At 30.8% G+C, this 21,988-nt stretch overlaps 2 protein-coding genes and 1 long non-coding RNA gene across 9 annotated transcripts in view; 1 reads left to right on the top strand and 2 right to left on the bottom strand.

Annotated features, from left to right (window-relative positions):
• Positions 1-20,966, top strand: part of LOC111426958 (somatostatin receptor type 2-like) — a 91,834-nt gene extending 70,868 nt beyond the window's left edge. For 5 of the 7 annotated variants that reach the window (XM_071194343.1, XM_071194342.1, XM_023061879.2 and 2 more), the window contains exons 2-5: positions 3,287-3,350; positions 12,035-12,131; positions 16,367-17,611; positions 19,967-20,966. In XM_071194343.1, coding sequence (XP_071050444.1) covers positions 16,418-17,611; positions 19,967-20,002 — 1,230 coding nt within the window. In that variant the 5' untranslated portion in view covers positions 3,287-3,350; positions 12,035-12,131; positions 16,367-16,417 and the 3' untranslated portion in view covers positions 20,003-20,966. Of the gene's footprint in view, positions 1-3,286; positions 3,351-12,034; positions 12,132-16,044; positions 16,276-16,366; positions 17,612-19,966 lie in introns of those variants that run through there. The other 2 variants (XM_071194344.1, XM_023061881.2) reach the window with 2 other exon arrangements.
• Positions 209-10,249, bottom strand: LOC111426959 (uncharacterized). The gene is made up of 3 exons (XM_071194672.1): positions 9,828-10,249; positions 8,542-9,374; positions 209-433 (listed from the first exon to the last, which is right to left on the bottom strand). Exons 2-3 carry the CDS (start codon positions 9,359-9,361, stop codon positions 318-320), a joined length of 936 nt encoding a protein of 311 aa, XP_071050773.1. The 5' UTR covers positions 9,362-9,374; positions 9,828-10,249; the 3' UTR covers positions 209-317.
• On the bottom strand, positions 3,254-8,539 carry LOC139429022 (uncharacterized). The gene is made up of 2 exons (XR_011639732.1): positions 4,531-8,539; positions 3,254-4,313 (listed from the first exon to the last, which is right to left on the bottom strand). It is a non-coding gene; the product is annotated as an uncharacterized lncRNA (long non-coding RNA).
• Positions 20,967-21,988: the final 1,022 nt, after the last annotated feature.

Here is a 21,988-nt window from a genome sequence, read left to right as displayed (position 1 = left end):
CATCTTATAAACTACAATAAGAATTAAAATTGACAGAAATTCACGAAAAACTATTTATTTAAAAGCACACATTTAAATTCTTTTGTAATTGTAATTGTTCAAAAGAAAGAAAAGTTCTATTTATTTATGCTAAAACGCGAATCATAGTTATTTTTAATTTTATTGGCTTACCAGTTATATACAACAGTTACTTTCCTTTATTGATATTTATTTCATTCATTACGTTAATGTAATTCATTCTTAAAACTGATTGAAAGAAATTCTCAACGTTATGTTAACATATAAATATAAAATCAAGTGAAAGACACCGATAATATTTACGTTTCAAAACAAATAAAACGTATGTCAATCGTAAATAGCAATCGATATAAATACGGATAGAAATTGCTAATCAAAATAAGTAACTTTCTTCCCCGATTCCAATTTAAATCATCTAATGCATTAAATAAAATTAAATTAAAAAAAAGAAAACTTAAAAAAAATGCTTACATTTTAATGATGTTAACAGCCACTAAATTTTGCAACTGAAGACTTCAATATTACTCGTAATAATGTCGAAATAAGTGTGGCAATTCAACTGATTGTTTTAACAGTCAACGAGACGAATGAGAAGAAGTGGCTAGAAATGATGCGCCTGTTACGTCACTTTTTTACATATTTTACTTAAAACGAGGTTACTGCTGGACCCCTCTTAACGAAAGAATAATTGTTTTAATTGCTAATCCTCATACTTGGCTTTTTCGACGAATATTTTTAATGCCACGAGATAATCCCGGATGGTAAACATCTAAGCCTTTTCCGTTTCGATTAATTACTAATTATGCTAAGTATTGTACTGGTGCACTCGTGCTGATCGAGGAAAAAAACTGTGAGTGCGTTTCCTTTTGAAAATATTTCATATCGCAAACATCTTCGTCCATTCATGAACTGTTGTACTATAAGACGTTAATGATTTGGTTTAAACAATTTTTCTGCAATTTTGACTAAAAATAAAAATTTTAAAATGTAACAAATGGAAATCTATTAAGCCAGATTTAAAGAATTACAACGTAAAGCGTTTGAATTGAAAATATTACTCAAATATTACTTTAGAAAGCAATAATTGTGTTGAGATGGAGATACTAAAAATATGTCTGCCAAGAAAACGACATGAAATGTTATGAAGCTGTTACCGATTATATCATCACGAATCGATTTATCTAGCAGCACAGTTACAAAATTTCATATGCAAAGTATGCAGAAGAAACCCCACCATTGCAGAAAAATTTATGTAAATCAATTACGGTTTTTTGCAACGAAATGAAAAACTGGAGCTACTCTATAAACATGTTGCGAAACTATGAATCTGAGATATTGTAACATTAAACACTAAAAGTAATTAAAACAAGTTGAAAAGTGTCAAAATCTGTATCCAGAGAAATAAAACCTTTGTAGAGCCATCTAATAACTTTTTGTCGTATAATTTACGTATAATCGTATAATTTTTTCGTATATATTAAGAATTTGAATTTTTTTAGGGTCATCTTATTTATCAAATCATAACCTGGCGGGGAATTTTTACCTTTGAAGATATGTAGTTTATATTCTTCTTCGTTAATTTCGGGAATTAAGTTGTTGATTAATTAAGTGTTGAGAATTTGTCGTACCAGTTTTCTACGAATTTATGATGATCTTTGTCGAATAGCGGATTATCATCTGGTGTGAATGCGGCTACCCAAATCATTATCTTATACTTTCATGTTTCCACTAATTCTGACAGCTATATTTTCATGAGGCACGTATGCATCTTAAGCTGTGATTAAGCATGACTCGGTGATGATTTATCTAAATCTTTATTTTTTCTCCAAGATTGGGAAGAATATGACATAGGTAATCAGGATCATTAGTGATCCTAATGGTATCACATATAACGTAATCATTATTTAAAGATGTTATACATGTTAAATTAAGATTCTAGGTCCTCTATGTAGGTGTACATACAGGACTTCAATTAAGTGATACTTCTAACTTTAATTAGAAATAAATGACGCCACACACTAACGTATTCTTAAGTGTTCCTTAAAAGATCGATTATAAATTTTGGGGTCAATTTGTAACAATTTGGTGGTACAAGATATTTAGGTCATTCTAGCAACAAGTGTGTAAAGCTAAGAGCCGCAGGTAGCGATTCGTTCACTAGTACCGATTTTGTTCTATATCGAATGGAACACCTAAAATTTGTGAATTTATGAGACCTTTATAAGTATTACAAGGACGTCTAATTGGGCTCTACAAAAACAAGGTGGTGAACAATGGTATCATGTTTGCAGTAACTAATATTCTTTAAATGATGTAATCTTATATTTGAAATGCATAGTTACTACAATTAACCGGCGGAAAATATTTTGACGTACAAAAATTGGTTATAAATTGAAAACAGACGAAGATTTGAATACCTCTAATTGTCTGGAAAATAGTTAACGTAATTGGCACACTGCTTTACACGCGGTTTTGACGTTTTTGTTCATATTTGGATGAACGTGGAAATTATTCTAATGAATCTAAAAAAAACACGTTTGTCTTTACAGTTGTTAACAATTAAGTAAGAAAAATTTAAATCAAATTATCCAGTAAGACATTTTAACGTATAATTTTGGCGACTGATATCTATTTTCATCATTCTTGTGCATTTAATATGGCTAAATCGAGCTAATGATAACTTCCTTACTGTAATCATGTACATTCATCACGGTTTATTTCTGGACATCAACGCACTCACTTGGATCTATTCAAATGGAGATTTAAGACGTTGATTGTTTTAGAACATTTTATGATATATTAAGAATTTTTATGACAAGTTGTTTGTCAGAACATTTAATTCATTCTTCCAGAAAAATAGGTAGGATAATATGACCCATATATTCCCCTTTATGACCTATACTACGTAAATTACCTCCGAACAGTAGCGCTTAAGTTTCTTAACACTAAAATTTTATATTTTTCTCTATAAACTTTTACGAGTTCTTATAGTATAATATACAATATTTTAAAAAGTCAATTTCAACTTGATATAGAATGAATAATTCTTTTTGAAATTAATTTACTTTTAGTTCCGCCAACAAGTTTTAAATTATTATTAAAATTCTTATGTAGTTGTTATTAGAAGTAATTAAATACATTTTGTTTTTGTTTTTATCAGTACTTTTTATTTAGGTTTTTATTATTATTAAACATTAAGGAAAATCGTGGTAGTGATAAAGAAAATTATTCATCATAACTTTTTTAAAATCTTTTTTATTTTTTTCAGGGCAATTCTTCTGATCTACTTTCAACTCAATAAAAAGATAATCCGCAATTATTGACACAATTAGGTAAGATACTACATTTTTTGTGGTCCCTCACTAACCTTAATAAAATCGAATTTACATTAATAATTTAATTATCACAGATTTTTAAATTTAAACAACACTTATTAAATCACCTTATGTTTCTACAGTAAACAATAAATTAGTAGTATTATCTAAAACATTTTCTAATGATAATTCTTTACTGTGACGAAAATAAATCTTATACCTATATCCACACTGAGAAACAAAATACGTAATAATAATACAACAAATACAAGTTAAACTTATCGTTATTGTCGAATTCATGATTACGACATTAAAACGACCTAAATAACAAAGCGTAAAAAGTAAAATATTTTTAATTACCCACAACGAAATATACAAAGAAATTAAGCGTAGTCGAAAAACGGAAAATTCTTCCGAATTAATTTTATTTTTACAATTTTTATTTGCAACTTTAATAAGACACGTTACTAAAAGCATTAAATGAAGAACGCTTTGGCTGGCTTGAAAAACCATGGAAAAATCGTGAATATAAACGGATATAATACACCAAACGAAAAAGACGTAATAATAACAATTAGACATTTTTTTCTTCGCGTATTCATCAATGCACAACATGCTTATTATAACCGCCGAATTAAAATTGATAACGGGCTCTAACAATAGTATATGAGATAAAGAGGTGTAACAATTCAAAATTCTCGTTATGTATATAGCTTGTAATACAACTAAATAATTAATCGAAATTAAAGCGAATAACTTAACATATCTAAATATTTGTGAAGTAGCTAAGAAGGTTCTTGAGATGATAGCAATTGTGATGATGCAAGCTGAGATACCACCCACGGTTAATGCAGAAGTAATTATTCCTAATATAATAGTTAATGTTGAATTATCTGGCGAATACTGCCTTGATGTTATGTTTAAGAATTTTAATCTGTCATCTAAGGCAAATAAAGTATCCATCTTCTTTTCTTCTTAAAACTAAAAAATAATTAACATTTTTAGTTTACAAATAAACGGTTTTGTTCTAATTAATTATGAAAAGAAAGAGTAACTAGAAGTTGGTAAATAACTTTGTTTGTTTTGAAAGAATGAAGGTCACAAGATGGGTTCTGTTTGAATGCGACACAAACGCTCTCGACACAGGTTGAAATTTACGCGAAAACAATCTCGAAAGAGATATACAAAAAACACTTGCCTTTCGAGTTCTTTTGCTAAAGAACGGAGCAGCAATTTTCCCGTAGAAAACGGGCCGTAGTTGAAATATTTATAAACCAAACGAGAAAACACAAACGCCCGTGCAACAACCGAGCGCAACTTGTTGAGATCCCTACGATCACGTATTTAAATATAGAATGGAATTTCCCGAATGGCGCTGCACGCTCCAACGCAATACAAACTTCACGATCGCAAATAAAGAATATAAAAGTTTTTCCTTCGTCTAACGTCGCCGTCTCGGTGAAAGTTTTCCATGCCTGCTAGTCGATTGGTTGAAAATACTTACATGAAAATGTGTGAAAAATTCAAAAAATTGTATTAAAAAAATAATCTAGCGGAAACAAAACATTCACTGCAGTTGTAACGAACACAACGAATATCTTTTTGAACAAGATTAGATAGTAGTCTGTATTATTTTTATATCAACAATATTATACAATTACAATGCAATAAAAGTCTATAAAATGGTTATAATGATTTTTTTATTTTTGGTTGATATCAAAAAATCGATAACACAATTTAAATTTGTTCACACACAAGATAGTCAACTTATTACACTTAAGTGTATTTTATTTCAGACAATTAATACATGTTTGAAATGTAATTTTCAAACTACATGAAAACGAAAATTACTTTTTACGCAGAAAACATCTTTTTAAATATCCAAAGAAAGAGCTTCGAGTATAATCTTCAAGGTGAACAATAATAGGGACAAGAACTAGGGACAGATCACGTGCAATATGGAAGGATAGGGTGGCGGACGTTGCAAAAATTCGAAAAAATCGAAAAATTCCTAAACCATTCAATTATTTAACGATTCAATAAGTTATAATTTAAAAGTTGTCATTTCATACTGTGTATTTGTAGTTCAAAACGAATAAATTATTATTAGTATTGGTAATGGTGTTGTTAGCAGGTATGTAAATGCGAAACTGGAATTTGCCAATCCTAACTGTCAATGTAATTACCGTTAAAACGCGTTATTAGTCCCCTTTATTGACATCTGACAAAACTTTTCAACTCATAAGGGTAGTTGTTTAAGACAACAGATATCGAAATTTGTGCCTGGAAATTGCGATTTGCAGAAAGCATTAATTTTCTGTTACCATTTTGAAGAAAACTGCTGCAGAATCGCATTGAATGATTGTTGAAGCTTACAGTGAGTAAACTATTGGTAAATCACATTGCAATTTGCAACTACTAAGCTGTGGCGCCTCATATGGTCTTACACCTGCGTCATTAATCTCAAAAACTCCCTTAAAATCATTTCCAATTCACAGTTACACCAAACATCCGACACTTTTACAACGTCATCAAACCCCGTTCAATCAAATAGGTTCTCCAGAAACTCACCAGCAAATTTTACTAAAACACGACAACATATCCCAACCCAATAATTCAAAACAAAACCAAAAACCAACACAAAACACAAGTTTGCCCAACACATGCCCAACTAACTTTGGAAGTCTTGGTGGAATCTACACTTACATCGATCCCTTGCTCACTTAACCTAAACAGAAAACGATTGGCATGCTACAATCACATTCGAGAAAACTATTAATAGTAAATACTCGCTTTAATAAGAATTTAAGTAGATTTTATAGACCATCGTTCCGGAAAAGCTTTCCACACGCTATTTCGTTATATACAGCGTGTTCGCAAATTGGCGGATAATCTACACGTATCGACATTCTTCGTTCGATTCTAAAGCGAAAATTTTAATTGTAAAATGTTGTACCATGTTTCATACGTCTTCATGCGGTTCTCAAAGGTCGGATAATTTATCCATAAATAATCATTAATATTCAATATCTGTTGATAAATAAGCTGTAATTTAGAATAAAAAGAATTTTGAAAACTAGTTTTTTTTGTTAAAGTTATTTTCTTTAGCTTTAAAGATCGTTTTTAACATTTTTTCATTATTAGTCGTTCGTAGAATGTCGCTACGTATAGATTATCCGCCAATTGCTGAACATCCTGTATATACTTGAATATTATGTGTCAAGTATTGAACATTTCAGCTGTTTCTCTTCTATCCCCTCTACTAGAGCTCTCAGCTTAATTCTTCTCTAACATCCTTATGTTGAAATCTGCCCCTTCTGTTTTTTTCTACAATTTTTGCAGACCCCTCATCTTTGCTGTTCCTATTTTTTATTGGAGTCCACATTCACTATATTGCTCTATGAGCTATCTGGACAATATAAATATGGCTTAAGCAGAGTGTACAAACATGCAAATGTCACCTCATTAGAACAGATAAGTTTCAAACGTAATGACAAACCTGTGCAAGTATACGGTGCGCCTCAAGTCTAATATAGCTAAAACAAGACGATCGAACGATTACTATTGACCATTAAATATTGGTAACTTTATAAAAAAATTAACTTATATTCTTGAGGTTTTTGAAATACTTCTAGTATAAATTTGTACATAAAGACAAACTTTTGTATTTTTCTAAGTAAATCGGTTTATTTAATTTTTTGTTGGAGTTTCTCCTTTTGTTAAATTATTCAAAAAGCACCGATAGGGTAAAATTTTTGTATAAAGTCACCATGAAAATAATTTTCGTCATCTTTATCTTTTATTTGTATCGATGCAAGATGGAGAAATTGTAGAGATGGTAAGAAAGAGCTTTGAGCAAAGAATAGGGGCAATTATGGTATTCACCAGAAGTGAAAGAAACCCACACACGCTCGATTTCAACGACAATTTCAATTTATAGCGAAAGTCATTATACTCCAATGATATCGTCGACTATTGTAGTCATCTACGTGTATCATAAGCCCAACAATGCTGAGATATCAAAAAATAAACACTATCTATATAATTAAACAAAATTCAATTGATTCATCAACTCACAAAAGATGACCCTGACAGAAGAGTGAGACGAATGCCCAATATCTCCAAAAAATACACATTTTGGCTGGAATATTAGATAACGTGAGACCTCTATTTTTAAAAGCCTGACAAGGACATCATATTCGCGATTATTAGAAAATGAAATAATTCCACGAATAAAAAAATCGCAGAATAATTTCAATTCAGTGTTGTCTTGCAGCAAAATGGAGCGCCACCACATTATGCAGCTATGGTATGAACGTACCTTAATACCATCGTTAATGGATGGTGGAAAGACCGCCAGAGATCTAGCAAATGGCAGACTTGATCTCCAGACACCCTTGGATTCTCTTTATGGAGATATTTAAAATTTAAAGTGTAAGGTGGAGACCATTAAGAAATTGAAAGATAAAATTATTGAAGATAAAACATCGATTCGTGTGACTAAGGAAACTTTGTAAAGGTGGAATCACTGCCAAGAAGTGGAATTGGTTTTATTTATCAAATTATTGCATTAAATATTTACGAGTATTATTAATTTATTTCTTGAAACAAATTTAAAATAATTTTTTAACATTTATTATTGAAAATATAACGTACCTTGTTCTAAATTGATTATAAGCAAAACCTATAAATAGTTTCGAGATTGAGAAACCATCAAGTTAAATCTAGAAACTCAGTTGAAATTGAAAAGCAGTACTTTACATCGTACTGTGAGAATTTCATTATAGGAAATGGATTTTACCGCTAATATCCGCTCAAATCAAATATTTTAAACTGCAGTAATTATACAAACTTCTTATCAAAATACTAAACAAAATTGTTGTTGGAAAATAAAGTAATCTACGTCAGATATTGGGCAAAATAATGACTAAGAATTTAGGAGTCATACTATACATTATCAATTCTTTTAAATAAAAGTATTGTCTCGTTATGGAAATTAAAGCTTGGTTATTTCTCAATAATACGATGATAACCGTTGTGTATTAGATAACATTTGACATCTGTTCGGAATTTGCGTCTGCAGCCCGATAACCACGTCAGATTTAATAATTTATATAGTTTCTACGCAATAATTAAAAATATGATTTAAAATTGAAACAAGAAATTATCATTAAAACTTTTTATTTAAAATAAATTAACTTAAACTATTCGGGTAATCCATGCTCTTCTTGTAATGGTCTGAAAGTGTTACCGCCGAGTCTTCTTATCCTAAATATACGTTTAATATTATTATTAAATCCTTCCTCAAATTTCATAATAATCAAAAAGTTCGCTATCGGAACAAGCTGCAGTATTGCCAAAAAGTAATAATCGCCTAGTACAGGTGTAAATCTATACGTTAATTCTGCTAATAGAACAAACAAGATTGTTATCAATCTACTAGAAATAAATATTAAAACTATCAAAAGGGACACTTGATAATCGACACCGGAATATTCACTAATTTTTAATGTTGTCCTAATTTGATGAATATGTAAGTGAACCAATAAAACAGCAAGTATCACGAGATACGGCGGTATGAACAAAAACATGAACTTATAGCAAATGAGAAGTAAAACAAATATTATTATGGCCAACACCCAATAAACAGACAGAACGAATATAAAATACTTATCAACGCAAGCTAACTGTACTCTGAGTAATAATATAAACATTAACAATGCTATTAAATAGAGAGTTACAAAATATATACTACCAAAAATCGCATGAGTTTGAAAATCTTCAAAAATATCATCGTCTCTTGTAAACAACTTATACAATGTAGGGCAAAAGAATTGTCCAATTATATCGAAAATTGCAATGTGAATTATCACTATGTAGACTGGTCTAAATAGCTTCGTTTTTATCAAACCGTATAAAATTAAGCAATTTACAAATATATTTGTTAAGCCGGTTAATATTATAAAAATGTTTACAATACTAAACGAATGTTGTGAACCTTCTTCGTAGGTAGTAAACGTGTCGTTCATTCTTGATTTATATCTGAAAAATTAGAATAAATAAATAAATTTAGTAAAGAAAACATTAACTGTACTACATTTCATACAAGATTATGATTTGCTACAAACGAAATAAATTCCCCAAAAACCCTCCTTTATTCAGATATTTCTAGATACACATATTTCTTCATATGTAAATTTCTGATACTATAAATTCCACAAAGGATGCAAAGCGTCGGTGATTCAATACAAATATATTTTACCACTTCAACATATTTCTTTTTCCTCCTTACTATAAATTCGTTTATTATAACAATTTAAGTATTCTCATAAATATTCAAAAAGACATTTATTAACCAAATTAATCGCAAATTCGATATCGTTATCTTAACTATGTACTAGTATCATTTAAGATTATGAATACCATAAATTATAGATTATGAATAGTCACAAGTCAAAGGACTCAATAAAGAATAAAAATAAAATCATTACTTACATTTAAAATATTTGTAATCCCTCAAAACACAAATAAAAGAATAAAAATTCCGTGTTAACACCAAAAGCTTTAACCGCGAACACTTGTATCACAATTACAGCGATGATGCTCTACAGTCATGATAACTCAATTAAATAATTAGCCTTGGACTGCTTTTAAAATTTCTTATAACCGTAATTTTTGGAAACTAAAATACATAAAACGTTTAGTTTCGAATCGAGAGCAACACTCCAGGAATAAATCGTTGATGATAATGCAGCGCGCAATACATTGGGCCGTATTTAAGTAACTTACCCGCGATGAGAATAAATATTTACAATATAATCTTGTCTTAAGACTCCTCCTATCTATTCGTTATCATCGTAAGTACATATGACGTTGCACACAAAAAATGCAGCAAATGTGCGCGCGTTTGAAATCGAAATCGGAAACGCAAAACGTAATCCCCGTTTTTAAAGCATTTCAGATAGATAGAAAATAAAACAAAGTGAGTTAAAGCGTGCGTATTATCGCATGTTAGTATGAGTTAAAACTTAGAATGATTAAAAATTGGTTAACCGAGATATGATTAAAACATTTCTTTTCTAAGAATTCATTAAAGACATTCAAAATATATATTTTTGTTTAGTAAAGATAAGGAAATGAATCAACAATTATAAGAAGTGTTGTTTCTTGTAGTATATAATAATTCGAGGTAAATATTTTCGGTTTTCTTTAAAAAAAAATATTTATTTCAACTTTATAACAAATTATTTTATCGAAATTCACAAAAACGGAAACAAGGAAGTGTGATTTATAAATTTGTCATCGCAGATTACGTTGTGATTTATATAAACATTAGTTTGTCAAACAAACTAATAAAATTCGTTAAATCTTTTACACTATTATACAAAATGCTTTTCCATTGATCAAAACAAATAGGTCAAATTGAAACCTTTCATCAAAGTTGTACATTTTACACGGAATTTATTGTTTTATATTACAGCTCTGTAATTCTTAAGAAGTCAATCATACTCTCTAAATCGGTCAATTGAATTGATACTGTTGATAATGGGTCTAAGTTTTATGATTGTACTATTGTACTGCTTTATCTTTTTAGCATACACCAGATACACAAAGATATAGGTTGGTTTTGTAAATTATTATGCGTATAATTTGGCATAATCCATGTTATTTCTTTATTGGCATCTTGATGACTTCTTTGGCAGTTGATTTTGGATGATTTCATTCCTCAAAACATCAAAAATCCCTTTCATATTTACATTGTGCAGTTACATAGTTAGTGCCTAAATCCGGTGCTCACCTTCTTTGAGAGCAATAGTTAAGTTAGATTCATGCCAATTTAAAGAAATTAATGGAATTAGAAAGTTGTACTTTTACACCTAATTTTGATAATGGGAATCAAAATTTAGTAAAAGATATCAGCTATTTTTTGTGACCTCATAATTATACAAACTAGAAAGGAAAGTGCCGGTTATACGTAGACATAATGTATGACAGCTTTAGTGGTGCCATAATTGTGCCAGAATTGTTGTGTGATCTAGCTTACCAGCCAACACTCTAGCATTGGCAAATCACGTTTTTTTCTGGGTTTAAATTTGATTTATAAAATGGATCTTTTACATATCCAGGAAATTTTATAATGATACTATGATGAGAATTTAAGACAGCTTTATTTCTAAAATAACCTGGTAATAAGCGGATAAGAAACGTTTTATGATTACACCTTGGCTCTCAAAAATAATTTAGATCAACAAGAATTGTCGTCTCGTTTAGATAATAACTGCAGACATTCTACAAATACACCCACAGATATTATTTCAGTAGTTATAATACTCTCCAAAAAAAATGTAAGTACACACAGAAAGAAAGGTTAAACGACAATCGTTGTAAGATAGGGGGAAGCGAGACCTAAGGGTCTAGATAAGAAAAGACTCCCTCACTCTGAAACACGGGTTAGTGACGTTTCAATTTGTCGTAAAACAACAGCATTCTCGTATTCCGCCACAACAATCCCCGACTTCCATTTAACGTATATCCTCCGCAAAAATTGTCTTGTAACCGCAAAGTAACGATAAGAATAATGTTTTATTTTTGTTAATCTCACATTACATTACCGGTTACCCAAATAAATACATGAAAAATGTTTTTGAAACAATTTATAAATGTTGATAAGTGTTGGATTAATTATAAATTTTTGGTTGCAGATAACGCGTAGTTCTCCAATTCGACATATGAATTAGATGAAATGTGATTGCGTAATAGCGAGACGTCAATAACTGGGGTGATGTCAATTAACTGAAGGTAAGTTGGCTTCCCAAAGTTAACCAGCGCGTATAACAAAGTATTATTACGTTACACACCAAACTAGAAGAGAGTTGGCGTGTTGGAAATTACTTGTTTGGTGGAAACTTGCTGATACTTTATCACCTTCTAACTCTACCCACACATAATGTAACGATTTAATTAAAATATTCTTCTCTGTACTTATAACAACACAAAAAAAAATCACAACCATTTATGTAGTCACTTGAGAGTAAAGAAACAAAAACCTTCGTCTTCTAAGATAAATAGAAGTCATCAAAAAGCTTTTATCAACACGTCTGCAATAATTACGGTTTTAATAAAAAAACAAAATAGCCCAAAGATTTCGTGTTCCTTTTTATATTGAAAGCAGAAAATACTATGAAAATTTACGGGTATTCATTATAAGAAGTACCCATCAAACCTTTTTTTGCTTTAAAGGCTACACAAATATCCAGATCCCGCTATCTTTAACAAAAAAAAAGGTGTTCGTGTGCGACGCTATTAGCACATCGAAGAACCGTCGAAAAAAATTAACCCGTCTGAAGTTTTGAAGTAAAAACGTACTATTAATCATTTTAAAAAAGCCCGTTGTTCTCTTGAAATAAAAACGATTTTAAAGGTAAAAAAGGTATACTGGGTTAATGTTAAAAACAACTGATACAAAAAAATGTTAAAACGTGGATTTGATATCAAAAAAAGACAAAGTTACAATAGTAGATTATTTCTAAATGGTTACAGATTTTGTGTATTGATAAATATAGATAACTATTTAATGATTAAATTCCTGCGAATTTGATATAAATCTCTAAAATACACTTCAAACCAACGTTTCAATTATGGGTTTTCAGATATTTCCGTACGTATCAGTGCGCACTGGCGGTTATCGAAATGGTTCACATTTCACAGTTTCCAATAGATTATATCAGTTATTAGTACTGGCAAATATCCGGAGAATTATACGTTGAATAATTATTGCTGAATAATTATTACCAAATAATATTCGCAGTAATTTGAAAATAATATATTCCTCTGGCGTTACTATAATATTTTAAATTTTATGCAGTAAGCTGAAATTTTAATTAAACCATGCTACAAACAAAATTATTATAAATAATATTCCGTATTTTTGTAATTTTATTATTTGTAAAGCTTAAACTAATCTATTCTAAATTGATGTAAATAAAAGAAAAATAAAAGAAAATTCTCGCATCTACACAATCCATAATTCATGGTTTATTAATCTGTTTTGCCGATGTGGCATTATGAATATTAATGAAAATCGTTGCGAAGACAATTCTAATTTCACTTATTGTTGATTTTAGTAACAAACAAAAGATGTTCAGACATATTCCCAATTTGCAAGCAGAATTTATTACGATAAGACACATAATCGTTTCAAGCGCCAAATTAAGAACTATGCCAGCTTTTTTGTGATCACACTGAAAAATAACTGTATTGTTTGTGTATCATGTCCTCAAAGTCACATCAATTATACATGAAAAGGAAAATAAAGTAAAAAGTAAACAATACATGAAATGTTCTCAATTTTCTGAGAGAAATACCTTATGAGAATGACATGCAGATTTAAAACCAGCATGTTTAATTAACTATAAAACAGCTCAAAAATCAAACTCAAGAGAAATTTTGTTATAAATTCTTTTCCAATGTTATCCATATTTTGATGGGAAACCCACAGTCTTCTCATTGCAGATATCATAAACGTTGAATGAACTCAATTGTTCGAAGAGTTTTGGGATTTTTAAGAAGATTATTATTGTACACTATACTGTTGTGTTTACTTTACATGGAAATATATTTGAAAGTGCAGTGTAAAACTTTAAGTAAGCTGTATTCCACATTGTTCTTTTGCAGTGTCAGGGAGATATCTAAGAAGTCCTTTTATCATCTGTGGCACTACAGAAGAGTTTTTGAGCCTTGGCCTCCTCTATCAATTTCTAAAGGTTTCGAACAGCGTGTTCTTTTCCAACGTGTGGTCGTTGCGACACGGTCAACCCCTTCTAAGAGGACACATCAGAATACTACCACTAATGGCACCAGAAATTTGCGACTGGTGCCTGGAAGAAGTCCTTTATTGTTACTATAAGCCATTTTCGTAGAGTGAAACTTTCTGCTTTAATCAACATTATCAGCTGTTATTATAATACGTAAGCTTTTCTACGAAATCCGTTCCGGAAATTATGATGAACTTGTAGCCACTTCGTAAGACGAGTTGAAAAGCATATCACTGGCAACCTCATCTTGTAGTTTATAATAGAGTGATCTTTATTTTTATGGATGCCAGGGCACTTTTCCTTGATATTACCATCAAGTAATTGAGAGTGTTCCTACCCAAATCTTCTTACGAAGTGTATGAATGGTTTAAACTTTATAAATTAAACCAATGATGTAAAAGCTTACTAAATATATAAGAATATTTACTTCTATTACATCGCAACCTTCAATGTTAACACCGTCATTAAATATTCGAATGCAAAAATCAGAGAGTTATGGTGGATTTTACATAGTTTAGGCGACCTCAAATTTAAATTTTATGTAAAAAGTTTTATTCATGTTTTCACTCCGTTCTAACTTTTATGTTATCTACTTCTAAAAACTAAAATTTTTTTAATATGTAATTTTTAATATAATGGCTGTAAGGTTAAACTCTATATTGGTGCAACTGCACCGTATTATTTTAGAATCTAGATACTAGATCGCTTCCTATATGCTAATGCTTAATGGTATAGATACAGTAAGTTCATGTTCAGTCCGATATGAAAACGCACAAACTGTGTACCAAATACACATTTCGAAATTGCAATAGATATAATAGATAATATATTTTTATTATCATTTATGTGTGCTTTCATATACACAAAAAAGCTATAACGAAAAGTTTTAATACTGTTTGAACTTTGCAATCATCACATCGTAAAAAATGTATGTAACAGGAACGCTTCTGCAATTTAATCTTTAATGGTCCAAAAATGTGCAGGTATATGGATCCGGACTTTTTAATGTGCAATTTAATTTGCCGACCATATTTAACTACTTTTTTGGTCGTTATCTTTCTCTTTACACATTACTCCATTGTGAGGGTTCCTACATACTTTAAAATTCAAAGTTACCTTAAAATTTTTACCTCTGACATATTTATATTAACGTCTTTTTAAAAATATCTCCAAGAGGAAACTTTTATTTATAATTTATTCCATTAACCCAACTTAATCTGAACAGCCTTTTAGGAAAATGTTTTAACGAACAACCACCTAATTGGCTTGTTTATCGAGAGCTTTAGTCGGTAGAACAGATTTTTACAAAATCGCTCGCGGTCATTAGAAACTTGTTGAAGAAGTATCGTTTGAATAAAAATAAAAAGTTTGAAGATGTTTTTTAACCAATTAAATTTAAACGTAATTTTAAATCGAAAATATTTTCGATTTTAAATTGAAATGTTTGTTGCGTTTGTATTGAGTTTAGAATAAAACACACCCATTACATTCTTTTCGCATTGAATGGGTTCCAACTTTACTGTTCCTCCAGAAAGAAAAGTGCCCGATGCACTCGACCTCCTCGGGGGGGTCCACAAGTGCCTACATCTCATTTTGTATGCATTGTGCGCTTTCACTACTAACTGCTGACCTTTATATGAACAACAAGAATATTGTTCTTGAAATTGTATACTCTTAAATCTTACTTATACTTGGCCATTATATAAAGTTGTATGAAATTTAAAAGATATAAAAATTAGAAAAAATAATCAAATAATTAATTTGTATATGTAAATTCTTTTCATAACCCACTTTTATATCAAAACCATCTTGTAAGTAGTGGTGGGTAGTCTAAAAGTTGGTCGACTGCACCTTGCCCAAAAAAAAACCAGTATAACTCAACTGATGTAACCTATACCAGTAAAAAAGCGGGCGTACGACTCCTCGAGAGAATTGCTTACAAATTGTGCTTCACCGTCAGACAGTGTTATATCACCGCTCGAAATGATTTATTGCGGTGTCATTCTCTGCATTCATTCCATGTCAACATATCGATCTGCAATGTAAAAATGTACAGACGACAGCACAGACAGTAAATCGGTGTTGCTTATTGACATTGGTGCAAACATTAATATAACATCCTTTAAGAGGTAAAAATACGTTTAGGCAGTCTTTTAAACTTATTTAAATCTATAAGAATGTGTATTTCTATTATTAATGATTTAATTTTCTTTGTTTCAGGAAATCAAGACGTTTAATTCTTATCGAAAAGACAAATAAATAAAAGCAAATATGGACGGTAACGATTCGTATTCTTTTAACAACACTAATCATACGATGGATTCGATGCCAACTGGGATTCGTTCAATGTTAATCTTTCAAGAGTTGCTTTTTGCAACAGTTTGTATTATTGGTCTTTTGGGGAATACTTTGGTGGTATACGTAGTAATTAGATTTTCGAAGATGCAAACAGTTACAAATATGTATATCGTAAATTTAGCAATAGCTGATGAATGTTTTTTAATTGGAATCCCATTTTTAATAGTAACGATGGTAGAAAAATCCTGGATATTTGGCGATTTTATGTGTAAAACATATCTAACGCTAACAAGTATCAATCAGTTTACCAGCAGTACTTTTTTGCTGGTTATGAGTGCTGATAGATACATCGCTGTTTGTCATCCAATATCTTCTCCAAAATGGAGGACGCCCTTTATATCAAAGATAGTTTCGTTGGTGGCGTGGACGCTGAGTATAGCATTAATGATACCATTAATTATAAATTCAAAGGAAGTGTCACATCATGCAGGAAAATCTTGTGTGGTAGCTATTGGTAATCACACTATAAATCATCCAGCTATTACATTCACTTCTTATACCTTTGTATTTGGATTTGCAATTCCAATAGTATTCATATCCGTTTTCTATTTACTCGTTATAAGAAAACTTCAAACAGTTGGCCCACAAAATAAATCAAAAGACATGAAAAGATCCCACAGAAAAGTAACTCAACTTGTTCTAACAGTTATTAGCGTTTACATACTTTGCTGGCTTCCATACTGGGTATTGCAGTTAGCGGAAGTTTTTAGTACGGACGACACCCAATCCCCATTTATCCTGATGATGCACCTACTGGCTTCTTGTTTGAGCTACTCAAACTCGGCAATGAATCCAATCCTCTACGCGTTCCTCAGCGACAACTTCAAGAAAAGCTTTTTGAAAGCGTGCACCTGTGCTGCCGGCAAAGACATCAACGCGGCACTCCATTTGGAAAACAGCGTGTTCCCGAGGAAAAACAAGCAAGGTTCGATGAAATTGAAACCATCGAGGGCTACATCGATCTGTCCAAACAACGACGAAGAGTGTGACGTAGGACCATTGGTTAGTAAAGGGGATCCGTCAACGTCCCTCATTACCATGTCTTCGCGGTCAATTAATGCACTAGAGACCAGTAGCGACACAAGGGACACTGTGGTCACGAACGGGGTAGTTATTACATAAGTTTCTAAAAACAGTTCTAATTAATATTACTAAATTTTAAAGAAAACGCTTATTTGCATCATTAACATTTTATTCTCTGTGCTTATCATTCTTTTCACTTCACTCATTTTATGTATATTGAATTAAAAATAAATATAGAACTGTTTAAATCTGTTCAAAAATGTATATTACTATTTTATTAAATTAGGGTATTTCTATAACAATATAAAGTTTACTCTCAGTATCAGTTTGTATAGATAACCCTCATTACATTTCAAAAAACCTTGCATCTGGCATTTCTTATGCAACTTATGCCTATGTTAAGAGATAAGTAATATAAAGTAGACCTCTTGACCTCTAAACTTTTTTTAGTAATTAATTTTATTTACTTGGTACTAGTTTCGACATACTAAGATATCATCATCAGCCAAATAGTCATATAGTTAAAAAATCACGCTGAACAAACATATATACCAAGTAAATAAAATTAATTATTAAAAAACTTTAGAGGTCAAGAGGTCTACTTTATATTACTTATCCCTTAACATTAATTATACCTCTAATATTATGGATCTTTTAAAAAATTATGCCTATGTGTCTCTTAAACTATAAATCTCAGATGTAATCTCGTTCAGAAACTTGTCTACCTTTATTTTTATTGGTGGAAGCAATAGAATTTAGCTAATAGTAAGATTTTGAAAAAAAGTTAGATAAAAAGTAAAATAAGCTTCTTTGATAATCAATTTCTGCCACGCTTATTTTGCTCATTCTGAGAAAAATGAATACAAAACTTGATTTTACAAATATTACGGAATACGAACTTGAAAAGCACGCCCATAACCGATATCATAACTTTCCGAGCCAAGGCGGTAACTTCTTTTTCGCGCTCGCAAAAGGAATGAAAAAGAGAAATACAAGAAAATAAAAGTTGGAATTCTTATATTAAGAAGTCGAAACCTTTGACCTATATTTAACTACATTATTAAAATTTATATAGTGGTTACCGGTGCGAACTTTACGAAGCACATTGACCTAGTTAAGAAACAATATTGCGTTTTAAAGGACGAGGTCATGCGAGGTGGCTTCGCCGGTAGTTTATGTACGTGTTTACTCCTTTACCACGCATTTTCAAGATATCAAACAAAAAATTATAGTGTTCAATAAATCATTGTTTTATAAAAAAAAAATACATTTAATAAAGCATTTTTTCACTTGTATAAAATCATTAAATATATCCTTCAGCTTAAGCAGTTTTAATAATACACTAATATTTTTCGAAAAATCCCTTCATGCCGACGCGAAATAATCACAAACTAAAAATTTTCAGTATACATACTTATTTTTATTTATTTATTTACTTGTAATATCGGGAAGGCAAAGCAACTCTAAAAATATAAATTTATAGAGACTAAAACCAAACTTAACATAAAGAAAAAACAACACAAAATTGAAGGTAAATTTGGAAAAGAAGCAGAGAGATGTCGGTGAATCCTTGGCGATACAAGATTTGTCGGTAGATCGTAAGGCAAAGAATCACTATATTTTAGACGACAGAAGGTTAAAATCGAAGTACAGTGAAATTCCCCTACAAACACTTGCTACAATTAACGACTAGAGGAAACTTTACTGCATAAATTTTAAAATTAGCTCTTCAACAATTTTAAAAAACATAACTTTAACGACGCTATTCAAAACACCAATTAACAACACCGTACTGTGTATGAAACATTAAGCAAAAAACAGTTTTGTGGTCTAGTATAGGTGCACACATGTGCAAACTAGCACTGTTAATTTTATAATTGTGAGGTTCGGGTGGGGTACCGAAATGTGTATCTTGGTCTTAATGAGAAGTTAAAACTGGTTTTAATTGCTCTCATATTTTAACAGCAACGCTAATCAATTATTGTGGATATAATATGATAGTGGATTTTTAATTAAAATGAGGACATAAATATATATATGGTGCAAAAACACTGTTTTAATTGTCACTTGGATAAATTTTTGTGTCCACTTAAAAACACCTAACATTTTCCATGGAAAATTGTATAAAACGCTCCTATTAAAAAAGTAAAAAAGTCGACGTGGATTCATTTCAAATAAAATGCTGCACAATCGTGATTTTGACGCTCCGGCCTAACAGGTTCATAAGCTGCCGCGTTATTAAAACTAGGCGATTCTTCATCTCGTCAGCAAAATTTTCGTGCCGGCGTGAAGGGACGTTAAAATAACGAATATGCATGTAATACTTTAAAAAGTGCATTGGGTTATTCATAACTAAAAAAAACCATCATAACATTCCATCTTATATTTCATAATAAAATAGTAATAAAATTAATTCCCAAAAATGTATTGATGTTTTAGGATCAATCTCGTGGGCTGGTGTTATCAACGGTGTAGCCATCGAAGAAATCATCAACAACTACGTTACACACTCGAAAATCAATACATTTCAACATTTCATCGAACAAAAATTGTGAAAGTAGAGTTTAACTTTTATCATATATGTCATATCTTGTTGGCGATTTACTAAATACATTACAATTTATAAACCATGCTTTAGTACTAGGTACTATTAAGTAAAATAAAAGTAAGTGTATATGTCTCTATTTTATTAGGATATCGTAATTCTGCTAAATTATCGAACAATAAATTAAAAATTCTTGTAAAACAATGAAATTGATGTAATTAGGTAAGATTTTTTTAAATTACGTCGACTTATTAACCCCTGATACTTTGTTTCTGTTTGTAAGAACGACCCATCAAAGAAATTTGATTGAAAGGAAAGATGAAATTTAATTTTTAAATATAAAATTGCTCCAAGTACGAGCAGCAAGCAAAACTAAACTTTAAATAGGTAATTAATGATTATTAAAAACATTACCATTTTTACAAGCGTTATCCAAAAGGTTATTTATACTGAGCCCCTGTAACCCTTTTGAGATAACTCTTGATGAAATCGAATCAAGAAAAATGTCAGTTCATAATGAATGTTTTTTATTTTTGTAAGTCATTATAACAGAAGTAAATAGGTGAAAATTATCTGTGATATTAACCTTACACAGTAAGTAAGTAAGTTTGCAAGTACTTAAATAAGTACTGAGCGAGGTACTAAGTATTTCGGCTATTGTAAATAATCACTTTCTTATAAGTGTTGATGGAAAACGAATATTTTTCGGTCTATAATGAACCAACATTCTCGTCGGAACTTAATCTTAAATATAAGTTGTGTATGTATTTCACTAATGTACGAAATTTGGTGTTACGTTTATCGTCGACCTATATCCGACAGTTTTCCTTGTAGTGTCTTGAAATTAGTGTGAATGTGTAATGTAAAAAGTAAAATAAAATATTTAAAAGACAAGTTTCTGTTTTTCTTTATAAATAATTTTCAAAAACACTTCAACGGTACGTCAGTGTCCCTTTGCCATTTCTTACATTAAAAAACGATAACCCAGTAACGAGATGACATGGCAGCAATCAATTAGCGATCCTGGCTTTTCTTCCATGGCTTTAAACATTGTTGAGAACCCTTTTTAAGTAGGATCTTAATAAATAATGAGTACAATAATATGATAATGAGAACATCTCATCTAATTTGCTTTCATATTGATTCCTCACTTCATTCCATAATAAACAATTAAACTTCCTTTTTCTGTCCTACATTATGTGCATCTTTTCGAGCACTACAAGAAGTTGTCTGACACTTAGACCATGTTGTCTATCGACATCCCTCTATTCTCTAAATACCCGGAAAGGGATAAACAAGCAGCGGGAACTCAACTGAAACTGTATTCTTCGTTTGGGAGAACTACTTGTTGCAATTAAATCGTTTAAAAACAAGAAAGCAACATATATCAGTGAACGCTCTTAAATTCTTGGTAACCGTTGGGCATCCCACTTCCTTCTGGGCATGTATAATATTTGCCAAAAGGATACAATTTTCTCTCAAGTGTGCAAGAACACAACAAAATTTAGTAACCCATAAAAAAGCTTCCAAAGTACTGGTGGTCTCGCTGAATGGTAGCCCTTGTTACGCTTGAGATCCCTCGCTAATAGATGGCCATCGTATATAATACTAATGAAGGACAACGAAATAAGACGATGATATGGGGCTTCCGTATTTGGACCGGAGCTTTAGAACATATTCTATAATGAAGCATTAAGAATACTATGACTAACAACTAATGCCATATAGTAACTAGAAGAAAGGTGAAGTATCGCTGAATGTCAAGTATACAAATGGAGTGCGAGAAGGTCGTACGAGTTCGACGAGACTTTGTCGTGCTTAATAGAAAATATCTAGTAATGGAGAAAATATTGCATCGCAGTGATCAAACCTGGTCAGGTACAATTAGAAATAGCAAATTGAAGCGACTATCAGCC

The sequence above is a fragment of the Onthophagus taurus genome, chromosome 2, assembly GCF_036711975.1.
Source record: "Onthophagus taurus isolate NC chromosome 2, IU_Otau_3.0, whole genome shotgun sequence".
Classification (NCBI taxonomy): domain Eukaryota; kingdom Metazoa; phylum Arthropoda; class Insecta; order Coleoptera; family Scarabaeidae; genus Onthophagus; species Onthophagus taurus.
This window is presented reverse-complemented; position numbering and strand designations above follow the sequence as displayed.